Here is a 15,214-nt window from a genome sequence, read left to right as displayed (position 1 = left end):
TATATGTCCTTATAAGAACAATAAGGCCTCCACAATTTCAGTGCTTGGGCCCTAGTAATAATAATAATAATACTCCTTAGAAGAACAATAGGGTCTCTGCACTTCCAGTGCTTGGCCCTAAACATTTTTTATTTCTATATTTTCTTTTTTGGAGGAGATATTGATGATTTAAATAGAAAAAGATTTCCTATCACTATTTCTTAAACATGTAAGTACATCATGTATGTACACATTTCCAGCTTTACTGAATTTGTTCACCCTCACATTTAGCAACAGTAATAATATCTACACAAACTCAATGCACCACAAACATTTACTGGTTTGAGGTCGGCTATCATTTTGGAAAGAATGCTAGTCAATGAGACTCGGGAGAATGAACGGAGAAACCATGAGACAGAGGAACTTCCATCATCTCCAGAGTCCCAGCCAAACCAAGGCATATGTGGCGCCACCAGTACTGCCCCAAGAATGGAGAGGGGTCACGTTTTGTGCTGCTGTAAGCAAACGGACACATAAAGCCTGGAAAGGTTATTATGCAACAGTACGTTTTAGATTAGACTTTGGTAATACCAGATTTTGTGTACATTAATAAAAAATTACCCAGCTGTGAATTAAATCTGCAAGATCACTTTACAAGCAGAACATCTGGCAAAATCATGTTTGGTACTTTTACGAATGCTACATGTGGTTCCTCTGCTAGGACACGGAAATTAATTCTATACATCCACTAAAATTCACATTAACACCACTGGCTAAACATCATTGCAAAAATGGTTTAGAAAAATGTTAGTTCTGAGAAAAGCTGAACTAACCAAAATGTCCAAATACTATAGAAATCAAACAATCACTAACAAAAAAAATCTGATGGCAATTTGAGTTTTTCTGAACAGTTTCAAACCTTTTTTGTTTTTATTTGCCAACATCTAATAAAGACGTAATCTGGAAAAGCCATTTTCAATCTTATCACAGGAATTAATCAGTATTTTATGTAAAAATAGAATCCCCAAATATACCCCCACAAATGACGTAATATTATGCTTCAGCACAAGCCGAAATATTTAGATACATCAAATTACAAATAAGTAGAGACCACCCACTGGCAATGTAAAGCATGATGAGGATGTATGAGAGTATCCCAGACTAGCCGTACAAAATTGGCGAGGTTTCAAGAGCTGATGAGAAACATACGGCCGGTAACAATGAGTGTTCAGTGCTAGTTAAACATCCAGCAGAGCTGCATGCCGTTCCTACCACTTATTCTCAAACTGCTCCTTCAACCAGCAGCATCCTTGTGCTCTCATGCTTTGGTGAGCGTGATCTCCGTCTCCATCATTTTGGCTTTCATGCATGCTGCATTTCAGGACCTGAGCTTTAACAAGTCCTGACGGCTTTATTGAACTCACCCCTGGAGGCTTACTTCAGTTAAACAAGGATTGCACTGATTCATCAGGTATGTTATCAGCATCAGAATCTACAAAACAGGGAAGTGATTTCAAAACAGTGGCACATCTTAAATTGAACTACTGAGTCTGTTTTAGGAGTACCCTTAGGGATGTTCTTAGGTACATTTATATGATGCAGTACACACTACCTCTCTCATATTTATGTCTACAGCTTGATGTGTTTAATAGACACTCATGGACATGCATCGAAAGGAACATTTGAACAAATATGAGAAGAGCTGATTGGATAAATTGAGAGAGATCTAATCCATTTATAAAAGTGTTTTGGTGCTTTATCAATCAGGATGCTGAGCAACATCTAACAATGCATCTACTTTACAAAAATCAGATGTGGATAGAGTTCAGGTGTTTTGAAAGGCAAATATTGCTGTTACAGTAGATCATTTTTGTTTTATTATTTTAAACTATTTCAATGTTTTCATTATTGCTTTTGTTCCACAAAGAAAGTCATTTGAATATGGAATGACATGGTTGAGTGGATAAATGATGACAGTTTCACAAACCTTCATTTTTTGGTGAACTATGCCTTATTGACGTTTTAAGGAAAACGATTTTTTTAAATATATCAAGCATGGGTTAATAAAAGCCATGTTTTTGAACATGGGTTAATATTTGAACAGCTAGATAAAAGAATGAACAATGAGCACTGAGAGCACCTAAACAAACAACCCAAAAATTTGAGCAACTATGAGGGTGATATTTCACAACATCTGCATGATGGTGGGTTGATGAGTGTCATTCTGTAAGATTGTCACATGTCTCTTTAACCTCAATTCCTATGATACCATTGATACTTTAAAAGCATTTTTAGGATTGCATTCATTTCACGTCAAATTTTAACATGCCAATGTCATTCCAAACCTGTATTTTCTTTCTTCTCTGGAACAAAAAATGAGATGACGGCTTGGACATTCAGACTAACCTCTTTCGTACAAAGAAAGAAGACATTTCTCTTTCAATATGTGAAACGTGATTCTAAATTTGACAATTCAAGTAAAAGGCAGTCACATTTGTGTGCAACAATGTTTAATTTAACAAAATGCAGATTTAACAATGGCTTGTGTTCACAGGGCTAACCTGTCTTGACCAAAGATCCAAACCAAAGCTGCACCATGAAGGCACTTCTACTGCTCACCCTACTCACGTTGTGTCATACGAAACCATACAAGCCAATCAACGTCATGGATTTCATGAAGAATAATGACATCATGCAACAAGACTCGAGTGATGATGACGACGATGGCAATGATGACAATTACGATGATTACGACGATAATTTTGTTTCGGATTGTCCCGAATGGTGCCGGTGCTCAAAGAGAGTTGTGCAGTGCTCAGATCAGGGTACACATTTCCTTTCTTTTATTAAAGTAAAAATTCTACTAATAAAAAAAATCCCACGAATCGGTCAAGTTGAATAGTGTAAAAGTTTCCAGAGGTATAAAGGTTCATATGTAGCGCAGGAAAACTGGGCTGTCTGCATGTACTGTACTGATAACGATATTTGTGTCACACACACTGTGCACAAGATGTAGCAGCAAGCGAAAAACCAGTATACTTTGGCCTTTTGACCCATCTTCTATTGGTCACCAAACAGATAGTCCCGCCTCAAACTTGCACCATTGGTTGATTCAGAGTTGCTGTGACTTTCTGATTGGGCCTTCAAACAAAGATGAATGCTTCGATAGCACAACAGTGTTTACACCTTTTACAGAGAAAACGTACAAATGTCTTACATTTAGTAGTTTCTGCATATTAAGTTTGGATGGGAGAACGCATTCTAACATCAAATAAATTACAGCTTATACAATCTCATTGAAACTTTTTAACAGGCTTTTCAACATTCAACTAGGGTACAGTTGAAGTATGAAGTTTATATACACTGGCAGCCAAAAGTTTGGAATAATGTACAGATTTTGCTCTTATGGAAAGTAATGGGTACTTTTATTCACCAATGTGGCATTCAGTCGATCACAAAGTGTAGTCAGGACATTAATAACGTGAAAAATTACTATTACAATTTGAATAAACTGTTGAACTACTTCAAAGAGTGTTTCAAAGTGGCTTTTTCTTTGCAATTCTTCCCATAAGTCCTCCTGAGTCTTCTCTTTACTGTTGTACATGAAACTGGTGTTGAGCGGGTAGAATTCAATGAAGCTGTCAGCGGAGGACATGTGAGGTGTCTATTTCTCAAACTAGAGACTCTGATGTACTTATCCTCTTGTTTAGTTGTACATCTGGTCTTCCACATCTCTTTCTGTCCTTGTTAGAGTTTTTCTTTGTCTTTGAAGACTGTAGTTACACCTTTGCATTGTCTAAAACAATGATTGACTGATGAGCTTCAAGAGAAAGCGGTTTCTTTTTTGCCATTTTTATCTAATATTGACCTTAAGACATGCCAGTATATTACATACTGTGGCAACTCAAAGACAAACACAAAGACAATGTTAAGCTTAATTTAACGAATTAAATAGCTTTCAGCTGTGTTTGATATAATGGCAAGTGATTTTCTAGTACCAAATTAGTTATTTAGCATGATTACTCAAGGATAAGCTGTTGGAGTGATGCTGCTGTCGAGATTTGATCAAAAGTGACTTTTTTCATGTAGTGATGGTGCTGTTTTTTACATCAGTAATGTCCTGACTATACTTTGTGATTAACTGAATGCCACTTTGGTGAATAAAAGTACCAATTTCCTTCCGAAACAGCAAAATCTGTACATTATTCCAAACATTTGGCCGCCAGTGTACACCTTAGCCAAATACATTTAAACTCAGTTATTCACAATTCCAGACATTCCCTGTCTTAGGTCAGTTAGGATCATTATTTTATTTTAAGAATGTGAAATATCAGAATAATAGTAGAGAGAATTATATATTTCATCTTTTATATATATTTCATCACATTCCCAGTGGGTCAGAAGTTTACATACACTTTGTTAGTATTTGGTAGCATTAACTTTAAATTGGGTCAAAAGTTTTGGGTAGACTTCCACAAGCTTCTCACTATAAGTTGCTGTAATTAAGACAGGTTTGTAGAACTCCTTGCCTACACACGCTTTCTCAGTTCGGATTGAAGTCAAGAATTTGTGATGGGAACTCCAATACCTTAACTTTGTTGTATTTAAGCCATTTTGCCACAACTTTGGAGGTATGCTTGGGGTCATTGTCCATTTGGAAGACCCACTTGCGATCGAGCTTTAACTTCATGGCTGATGTCTTGAGAAGTTGCTTCAATATATCCACATAATTTTCCTTCCTCATGATGCCATCTATTTTGTGAAGTGCACCAGTCCCTCCTACAGCAAAGCACCCCCACAACATGATGCTGACACCCCCATGCTTCACGGTTGGGATGGTGTTCTTCAGCTTGCAAGACTCACCCTTTTTCCTCCAAACATAACGATGTTCATTATGGCCAAAAAGTTCAATTTTTGTTTCATCAGACTAGAGGACATTTCTCCAAAAAGTAAAATCTTTGTCCCTATGAGCACATGCAAACTGTAGTCTGGCTTGCTTTATGGCAGTTTTGGAGCAGCGGCTTCTTCCTTGCTGAGATGCCTTTCAGTTTATGTTGATATAGGATTTGTTTTACTGTGGATATAGATACTTGTTTACCTGTTTCCTCCAGCATCTTCACAAGGTCCTTTGCTGTTGTTCTGGGATTGATTTGCACTTTACGCACTAAACTACGTTCATCTCTATGAGACTAAATGTATCTCCTTCCTGAGCAGTATGATGGCTGTGTTGTCCCATGGTGTTTATATTTGCGTAATATTGTTTGTACAGATGAACGTGGTACCGTCAGGCCTTTGGATTTTGCTCCCAAGGATGCAGCAGATTGTGGAGGTCCAAAATTTCTTTTCTGAGGTCTTGGCTCATTTTTTTTTATTTTCCCATGATGTCAAGCAAAGAGGCACTTTAAAGGGAGGTCTTATAATACATCCTCAGGTACACCTCCAATTGACACAATGGCCTTTCCGAAGCTAATTGCCTAAAGGCTTGACATCATTTTCTGGAAATTTCCAAGCTGCTTGAAGGCTCAGTGTATGTAAACTTCTGACCCACTAGAATTGTGGTAGTCAATTAAAAATTATACAATCGGTCTGTAAACAATTGTTGGAAATAATTACTCATGTCAGGCACAAAGTAGATGTCCTAAATGACTTGCCATAACTATAGTTTGCTAATATGAATTCTGTGGAGTTGTTAAAAAATTTGTTTTAATGACTTCAACCTAAGTGTATGTAAACATCTGACTTCAACTGTATATTCAACATTTTGATAGAGGCAAAGTTCTGCTAGGTTTGGTTGTGCTGCTTGTCACTAAGAGAATTTGTTTTGCATCATGCTTAAAATGGATAACACTGGAGCTCAAATGTTTTGAAACACTTGACTGAAATGTTTCTTATGATCTTAAAAACCTTTTGATTTGAAGGCATATGCTTATATTTTTTTAATTAGTTTTGTAGACAAAAATATAATTGTGCCAACATATGAATTTATTTCATTACAAAACTAAAATTGTATAAAAAAATTTAAAAAAAAGTTTTTTGAAATGGATGACTTGGACCGAAAATAAAGAAAAGTAGCCAATAAGTGCCCAATACTGATGGGAACTCCTTCAATACGGTTTAAAAAGCATCCCAGGGTGATACCTCAAGAAGATGGTTGAGAAAATGCAAATTCTATGTAAAGGGTGGCTACTTTGAAGATGTTAAAACATAACAGTTTATTTTGGAATATTTTTAGTCACAACACAATTCCTATTGTTCCATTTCTGTTCTTCCATTGTTTCGATGACTTTACTATTATCCATAAATGTGAAAAATAATAATAATAAAGAATGAGTAAGTGACCCTAAACCTTTGACCAGTAGTGCATGTCATTAAATGCATGATCGCTGTCTTTACAGGTCTGACCAAAGTGCCAAAGGACATTCCAGCAAACACGGTGCTCATCGATCTCCAAAATAATGACATAACCGAAATCAAGGAAGATGATTTCAAGGGCTTGGTTAATCTCTATGTGAGCTACAAACATCCCATCTAACGCTACTTTTAAGGCATTTTTAGAGTTGCAGTATATTTGGGTTTAAACAAGGACATCTGGAGACATACAGAATTGGTGTGGTAGGGGGATTATGTGGAATTCAAGACTCATATTTGGGTGTTATTGATATTTGCATCTACTGTGGACTGTCTCATATTTGTGGTAAATATTTGCTCAAGATTAGTGGTAAAATGTTTACATTTTCTTGTTGAGCAGACAGAATGCAAGCAGATGAGCACAAAAACAAAAAGAGTAAAATAAAATAAAAAGTATAAGAATAGAGTATACATTTCTATCTCATTACATATGCAGCTTTTTAAGAACATCATAAACAATGATAATGACTTTCTTTAGTCAAATGGGGCTTCATAGTGTTACTTTTATCAGTTACTTTTCTCTTTTTTTGCAGGCCCTGTTTCTGCTCAATAACCAAATATCGAAAGTTCACCCAAAGGCTTTTCGCAACATGGACACACTCAAGATTCTCCACCTATCATACAATGAGCTGACACAAATCCCTGACAACCTTCCCAAGGGCATTCAATCATTGAGACTGCACGACAACAAGATCAGCAGAATCCCAAAAGGAGCATTTAAAGGAATGCAAAACCTAAATGTTTTAGGTAGGTCTCCAAAGTATCATTAATGAACATGGTCAGAGCTAAGACTGACTGTCCAGCTAAATATGGATTACAAAATTGTCTCAGTTTACTCTGAATCTGAGAAAAGTTAAGACAAATCCACTTGTCCCAGGAGAGATCATAGCCAGATTTTGGTCAACTTTGTCTAAATGTGTTGCTACTGCATTTTGCAAGGCAGTATTCACCCAACAGAGCTACATGCTACTGGGTAATTCACAGATAAAGAACAATCTGCCCCCTAGTGTCTACATAAAGGTCTACATTTACTAACCCTAAACCCAATGCATTTGGCAGAAACACTTGAGAATTATCTGAAAATAATGGTAGTGTGGTATAGTTAAAGCTAGTGTAAACAAAATGTTGCTGTTCAATCCCCACAAGGACTGATCCATGAGCCATCGCTATTGTGTTCTTGAGCAACAGGGGATTGTTCGTTTAATATGAGTCCTGTAGGTACTGTAGCTTTGGATAAAGGTGTCGTCTAAATGACTAGTTAATTGGAATTACAAAAGATTCCCTTTTTGCTGACTCTAGAGCTGAGTGCGAATCCAATTGCAAACAGCGGGATTGAGCCAGGGGCTTTTGATGACATGGCAACTCTCTACTTGAGGATAGCTGAATCAAAGCTTACAGCTGTGCCTAAAGGTAAGTGTAAATATGAGATCTCATTCCCACATCTGGAAGAAACCCTTGAAGATGTGGGTCTCGTAAGACAAAGTGCTTACAAATTTGTTGGTGTATTGAAGCTCAAACAAGGACCCATTTACACAACTAAGCACTCAAGTGACGAACGGGTATAGCAAGTGGCTTGCAAGTCATCATAATTAATTTCCACATTTAATCCCCACAGATCTCCCATCTTCCCTCACCGAACTTCACTTGGACTATAACAAGATTGGCAAATTAGAAACAGAGGATTTTTTGCGATTAAGAAGTCTACAAAGGTAAAGATGTAACATTGTGATTCATATAGAATGTAATCACACAAGAAAAACTCACACCGTAGGTTTTCTCCATGTTAAAAATATTTTCCCCTATCCCGGCTTAATGTGCATAGACATTTGTAGGTTGACTTCCTTGAGAATTGTACATTCGGAGCATCCTTACTAAACAGACATATCAACTCTGGCTCAACCAATAGCATGCATGTCTAACCAATGGGACAGTCATTAGTGATTACTTTTACTATTGCTCTGACCTAAATTTAGGGATTTTACAAAATCCGAGTTTTGCCATGGCAAGCTCCACTCCAAATTTTCTTCAGAAAATACCCAATCAAGATATTTTTGTAATTGCGTTTGGTGCCTTTAGGAGTGGAGGGATTACAAACATCAGATTTAACTTAAGATGCATCTTTTACAGGTTGTGGCTCGATTTCAATCAAATAAAGTATGTGGAGAATGGAACTTTATCTGGCATTCCCAAAATCAGAGAAATTCATTTGGACAACAATAAACTGAAAAAGGTTCCTCCAGGCTTGAACACCCTGAAATATTTGCAGGTAAAGAAAACCACAACTATCTAACGATTTACCCATAAATATGCAGGCAACAGAAACACAAACTAGTCATATGTAAAGACTTCTGATCAACTCCATTTCCTCCGTTAGGTGATGTATCTACATGCCAACAGCATCAGTTATGTTGGAGTAAATGACTTTTGCCCTTCGAGAGCCCGGGCAAAGAAGACCCTCTTTACTAGGATCAGTTTATTTGCCAACCCGGTGAAATACTGGGAGATTCAACCGCCAACTTTCCGGTGCGTATCCAGCCACAATGCAGTGCAACTGGGCAATCAGAGAAAGTGAGCTGAGTGCTTCTTACCAACGCAAACCATCTTTCCACTGGAGGGCAGTATTTTTAAAAAATATTAAGCTAATCAGAAACTTTATCCTAATGCAATACAATATTCTTTCATGCCATAACGGTGCTGTACAGAACCTAATTTAACCCTTAATTGAAAGCATCATATCTGCAGATACTTGAATTTGGTGAGGATTTTGATGACATTACAGGACACCTATTTGGACATTCTGCCGGGATATCAAGTACCAGTAAATTGGGCTTGTTTTGAAATCAACAACACTGTATGCAATAGAAAAATTGGTTTTCATAGTTACCATTTACATGGAATTCCTGGGTTATAGTCTCCTGGGAAAAATGTAATCACATATTTTTAGATTTTCCCAATGTATTGAAGGTTTATAAATGCTTGCTTGCTTAAACAAATAACAATCAAGAATGAAAGAAGTCGTCACACAATTTACCAGTTCGGCCAGTTTGTTCATTGTTTTTGAGAAACGAAGAATTAAATACTTTTGTATTTTAGAAAATGGGCATTATTCATTGGTACTTAAGTGATTTTAGTGATTTTTCTAAGGAATTCTAACAGGAAATGTCATACAACAAAATTCTAAAATTAATTTCTAATATTGCATGCTAATTTTTGTGTAACTTTTTATTTATGGTATTGTTTTCTCTTGAATATTATATGGACAGACATTCTGTCAGATCTGACCACCTGGTTGTTTGCCGTTTGCAAAACAGTCCCCTGTTTTGCAGAACTTACTGTAATTGCAACAAAAGCTTGTTAACCAGCAGTGCTGTATCACCTGTATCTAATTCAGATGTTTCCAACAGTTTCATTTGAAAAATAAATACATTTTGTGGTCAGTAAATCTTGCAAGCCTCAGAACGTTTAAGAATGTGCACATTTGTCCAGCATTAAGACAAAACACCAGCAGATGGAGACTTTGGTGTAGGATTTGACTTGTTCTTCAGGACAGGTGAAAACCCAACTGGATAATTCAATATAACCAAACCTCTGAACCTCCAGAAAGATGAAAAGACATTGGGTTTAATATAGCCAGATGATAGTGATGCTTTGTTGAAATCAGGTTAACTGTATATTCATTATGTTATTGTATGTTTTTTTTTTATAAATGTGAACTTAGTCCAAATAACTGTGGTTCTAATTCATACTCTAACACAATGAAAACACTCAAATTAATTTTTAATATTTTTCAAATCATCACAAATTTTTGCTGTTAAAGCTGAAGTGTGCGATTTTATTTGATGTTAAAATACTTTTCCCAATCATGGCTCAAAAATACAGAAGCAACTATTGCTAAGCCATTTGTAGGTTGATTTCATTTAAATGTGTAAAAACTGTGGCTTTGTGGCGCTCAAAACATTTGTTTGACCATCCCGACCAGCCCAAACCAGCATCGTTGGCTCAACCAATGATGTGAGAATAATGGGGAACACGGGAATGTTCCGAAAGCATGTTTAAAAACAATTATTTCCAATTTTGATGATGCTAGTGGTGCAGAAATTACACATTCAGCTTTAAGGTTTGGGAAAAGAGGGGTGGAGGGAAGAGTGAAAGAGAGAGAGTCTCTGCTCAGGAAACATATGGAACAAATCTTCAGGTTGGCCTGATCTGCTGCTGCCACGTCTCTCATGGTGTCTCCAAAAAAAAACTCACAACAGATTTGGATCATTTAGGGTCCCTGAGCCCCAGAAAACACCTGAGGGAGACGGACAGATACATCTTGGTGTTGCTTCAAAGTAAATCCTTACACCATATTATCATACTTGTGTGATGACTCAATCATTATTTAAGCTATTGTTCAACCAACATTTTTTATTCTGTCATTTACTAATCCTCATGCCATTCCGAACTGATAATTAGATATTAACAACTGAACAGAGTGCTGGTGGAGTAGTGGACTAAAGCACATAACTGGTAATCAGAAGGTTGCTGGTTCGATCCCCACAGCCACCATCATTGTGTCCTTGAGCAAGACACTTAAATCCAGGTTGCTCCGGGGGGATTGTCCCTGTAATAAGTGCACTGTAAGTTGCTTTGGATAAAAGCGTCTGCCAAATGCATAAATGTAAATGTAACTGACAGCCCGTTCCTCTCACAAAGCTATTGTAATGATTGAAGACTTGGAATAAAGTGCAAGTCACATGGAAAACTGGTAAGATATGGTTGTTTTGTGTCCATTTTGTACGTTGAAAGCTCCTAAAGAGTAAACAGTACGTTCAAGAAAGAAAAGCAAACAAATTTAGATTGACATGAGGTACTCCCTTAAATATACATATATATAAAAATGGACAAGACTTGAAAATTTAAGTCATGGTCTGAGTCTTGAGATCATCATTTTCCATAAAGTCTCTAAAAGAATGTGTACTCAGGCGTACTTCTATGGATTCATTTGGATTTGTGTTCATAAAATGCCCCTAACCACATACAAATCTCAAAAGTCTTGGCACTTATGCATGATAAATGGTATAATTTTACACAAATATTTTTAACACAAATAGTCATTCACCAGAAATGATTTTACTTTACTGGAAATAAAAGCCATTTTAACTATTTCAAAACCACATCAGACCTACAAAAAGGAATGAACCAAATCACTTATCCAAATGATTCTTCTTGAAAAGTTATGTCTGCTTTCACACTACAGTGGGTTTGAATCCATGCATAGTGCCCAATGTTAAATAACGATATATCTCTTCCGTTGGTTTAAACTTTTTTGGCATGTAAATATTTTGACAATGTAGGAAAGACATTTGTTCAAGCACTGAGTATCATGGACAGTTTTCTGATAGGGGTAGTAATGCAGCACAGTGGTTAAAGCTCAGGACCGGTAATCAGAAGATTGTTGGTTTGAACTCCACAAGGAGTTATTTATCCAGTAATAAGTCTACTGTAAAGGATGCCTAAAAATCCACAGATTTGTGCGGAAGGGATTTAAACATTGTACAATCAATTAAAAGGGGCTGAAAGTACCACACACTTATTGGTAGTTAAAAGCATCATGATATCAGCCAAAATATTTAATAAACAAACATGCAAGGGGGCCTGGGTAGTTCAGCAAGTACTGACGCTGACTACCACCCCTGGAGTCACGAGTTTGGATCCAGGGTGTGCTGAGTGACTCCAGACGGTTCTCCTAAAGCAACCAAATTGGCCCGGTTGCTAGGGAGGATAGAGTCATAAGGGGTAACCTCCTCATGGTCTCGATTAGTGGTTCTCGCGCGTGATAAGTTGCGCATGGGTTGCAAAGAGTAGCATGAGCCTCCACATGCTGGGAGTGTCTGCGGTGTCATGCACAACGAGCCATATGATAAAATGCGTGGATTGATGGTCTCAGAAATGGAGGCAACTTAGACTTGTCCTCCGCCACTTGGATTGAGGTGAGTAACCGCGCCACCACGAGGACCTACTAAGTAGTGGGAATTGGGCATTCCAAATTGGGGAGAAAAGGGGATAAAAGAAAATTAACAAATAAAATAAACATACAAGCAAGGGATGGGGAATGCATAGAACTTTATGAATGCAGAATTTGCAGAAATCCGAGGATGTCGATTCCATCTAGACCTGACAATAAGTCCAGACTGGGACAATTCTAAGATTTTCAAAGACCAAAAATTGTTGTATGATTGCCTAAGACAATAACGCTTTTGTTTTGTTCAGTCCACCCCCCCACAGTAATGTTGCAAAAGAAGCTCTAGGGATCGCAATCCAGACGGTTAATTTTCAAGCCGCAGTAGCGTTTACGCTGCAGAGACTTCTCAGTGTCTGCCATATGGGCAGCAGAAAAAACAAATCTTCCAGCTGACAGAATGAGTGCTGAAGGGTCTGTCTGGCCAACTATGAAAAAAACGAAAGTCTGTAGACAAGTCATGAGAGACTTTCTGTGGTTTAACTCTGATACAGTACAAGCGCTGGAAAAAGTGGTCATGTTGCAGAAGGCCTCCATAAAGTGAGCTAGACATGTCTAAACCAATTAAATTGAACCTACTTAATTACCAGCTACGAGTTTTGTGTGAGTATTGCCAACTGTCTTTTCCTTCACATTGTTCATCCATTAAATATTTGGAAGAACAACAGCAAAAAAAGCATGCTTTCAATTATTAAAAAATATGTATTTGCTTCTACAGTTTGAATATTAAACTTTAAATCTTCTTGTATCACGTTTGCTGCATTGGATATTGCAGCCGTGGACGTAAACACATCAGAAATGAACCAAATAGTGCAACACCTGTTGTGAGTCTGGCCTTAATTTTGTGAGCCAAATTTTACTGTCCACATGCAATAATGTGGACTGGATACTCTGCAGTTATTTCCAGAGCTCTGTCTGGAAACTTCAGTCTCACCTTGACTCAACAAAAGAGGAAAAGCAGAATCAGATGAGACCACAAGACTTGACTTGAGGTGACCGAACACATGCAACCCAATGAGAGTCATTTCCACGGCAAAGAAGCAGATCTCAATCTCTCCCAAAACCTCTATGGCTGCTGTGGGCAAAACCACAAAGATAATCATTCATGCTCTTCCCAGGAGAAAAACAATTCCCAGCTGTGTGCAACATCATTCAAGCTGAAGGATCTCCTGCTGCTACGGAGGCCGGGTTTCCTCTTGGGCGCTTGGCCAACCACAGAAAGAATAAATCACCCCACAGGTATGATATCATGATGTTTAAGATATCACAATATGTACGGCTCAGCAAGGAAATCCAGGGAGTTATTCTGCATTGATTTGTGAGGAGTCAAATTGATGTATTATGTTTGCAAAGAAGGGCATGATTTGGCTCGTGAGCATGAAAATAAAACAGGTGCTGTTTTTATACTGTATCTCTTAGATTTTAGTGCACTAAAGTCCCAAGATCTACTGACAATGACATTGTAAAGTTGGCTAATTTCTCTTTTTTTATATACATATGGAATTATATTTGTATCCAACAAGACTAGAAAAACAAGACGTTTCATTCTCCTATTCACACGGCCAATTAAACTCTAGCCAATGAAATTTGAATGTAAACATTCCACCGTTCAGTGATCGGAGGAGGTTTGTGGTTTCCAACTTTGGGAGTGATTATTGTGATATGATTACTAATATTATTTAAAAGAATATATCAGTAAGTTCAGCCACAAAATTATTTTGACTCGTCGTTTAATTTCTTTAAAACAAAAGCCAAAATCTGAGTTACAGTAAGAAACTTATAATGGAAGTAATTGTTTTCTGTATAAAGTTAAATCAAATTTCACAACGTTGCCATGACGACATAATGCTGTTAACCCAAAACCTAAAATGACAATGATTTAAACAACTTTACAGTTCAAATAATACACAAGCTTTAACAGAAGAATGAATGTAAATTATTTTATAAAATTGCCTTTAAAAGGAACCAAGAAAATGAAAATGTCTTATTTACTAAATCGCATGCCATCCCAGATGTGTATGACTGACTTTCTTCTGCAGAACACAAGTGAAGACCTTTAGAAGAACATCTCCATATTTGCAAGTGAATGGAGACTAGAACTCAGAAGGTCCAAAAAGGACATAAAGGCAGCATAAAAGTTATCCATAAGACTTCAGTGGATAAATCAATATCTTCAGAAGTGATATCACAGGTGTGAGTGTAAAACAGATCAATATATAAGTCTTTCTTTTACTATAAATCTCGACCTTTGACCAGCCCCAACCAGGAGGTGGAATATGGGTTTAAGCACTGGAGTCTTATGGATTACTTTTGTGCTGGCTTTTATTTTTTATTTTTTTTTAACCTTTTTGGACCTTCTGAGTTCTGGTTATCATTCACTTGCATTGTGAGGACCTACAGAACTGAAATATTCTTCTAAAAATCTTCACTTGTGTTCTGCTGAAGAACAAAATCATACACATCTGGGATGGCATGGGGGTGAGTAAATTATAAGGGAATTTTCATTTTTGGGTGAACTATCCCTCCAAAAAATTGGCCCTATTGACTTCAATTGTGAGTGACTCGATTTAACCTTGTTTTTGTTTTAAGAAAAGGAGGGACAAGTCAAATTTTTGTAGTGTCATCAACATTATGCCACAAATGCTGTCGATTGAGTTTAACTTGTTTTGAACCCGGAATATTCTTTCAACTGAGCAACATACAATTATGTTTAAGTTCTGCAGAAGACATGAAGATGAACATAGCTGAGAAATATACAGAGCATTTTGTTTTAAAACAGTTGTAAACAGTAGGATCACTCCATTCCCGTGCTTTGCCAGTATT

The 15,214-nt window shown here is 37.1% G+C and overlaps 2 protein-coding genes across 4 annotated transcripts in view; one reads left to right on the top strand and one right to left on the bottom strand.

Annotated features, from left to right (window-relative positions):
* Positions 1-15,214, bottom strand: part of cenpp (centromere protein P) — a 73,513-nt gene that overhangs the window by 22,019 nt on the left and 36,280 nt on the right. The window lies entirely within an intron of this gene.
* Positions 1,163-11,137, top strand: LOC127639532 (asporin-like). The gene is made up of 8 exons (XM_052121584.1): positions 1,163-1,450; positions 2,534-2,804; positions 6,375-6,487; positions 6,921-7,134; positions 7,687-7,797; positions 8,003-8,096; positions 8,515-8,653; positions 8,762-11,137. Exons 2-8 carry the CDS (start codon positions 2,576-2,578, stop codon positions 8,957-8,959), a joined length of 1,098 nt encoding a protein of 365 aa, XP_051977544.1. The 5' UTR covers positions 1,163-1,450; positions 2,534-2,575; the 3' UTR covers positions 8,960-11,137.

The sequence above is a fragment of the Xyrauchen texanus genome, chromosome 48 (assembly GCF_025860055.1).
Source record: "Xyrauchen texanus isolate HMW12.3.18 chromosome 48, RBS_HiC_50CHRs, whole genome shotgun sequence".
Lineage (NCBI taxonomy): Eukaryota > Metazoa > Chordata > Actinopteri > Cypriniformes > Catostomidae > Xyrauchen > Xyrauchen texanus.
The sequence above is the reverse complement of the archived record's forward strand: the minus strand, read 5'-3'. Positions and strand labels throughout refer to the sequence as shown.

Excerpts from the sequence above, each read along its gene's own strand:
- LOC127639532 (XM_052121584.1), top strand. The coding sequence starts at position 2,576 with ATGAAGGCACTTCTACTGCTCACCCTACTCACGTTGTGTCATACGAAA. Across the intron at positions 8,097-8,514 it reads CGATTAAGAAGTCTACAAAG|GTTGTGGCTCGATTTCAATC; the intron begins GTAAAGATGTAA and ends CATCTTTTACAG. Across the intron at positions 8,654-8,761 it reads ACACCCTGAAATATTTGCAG|GTGATGTATCTACATGCCAA; the intron begins GTAAAGAAAACC and ends TTCCTCCGTTAG.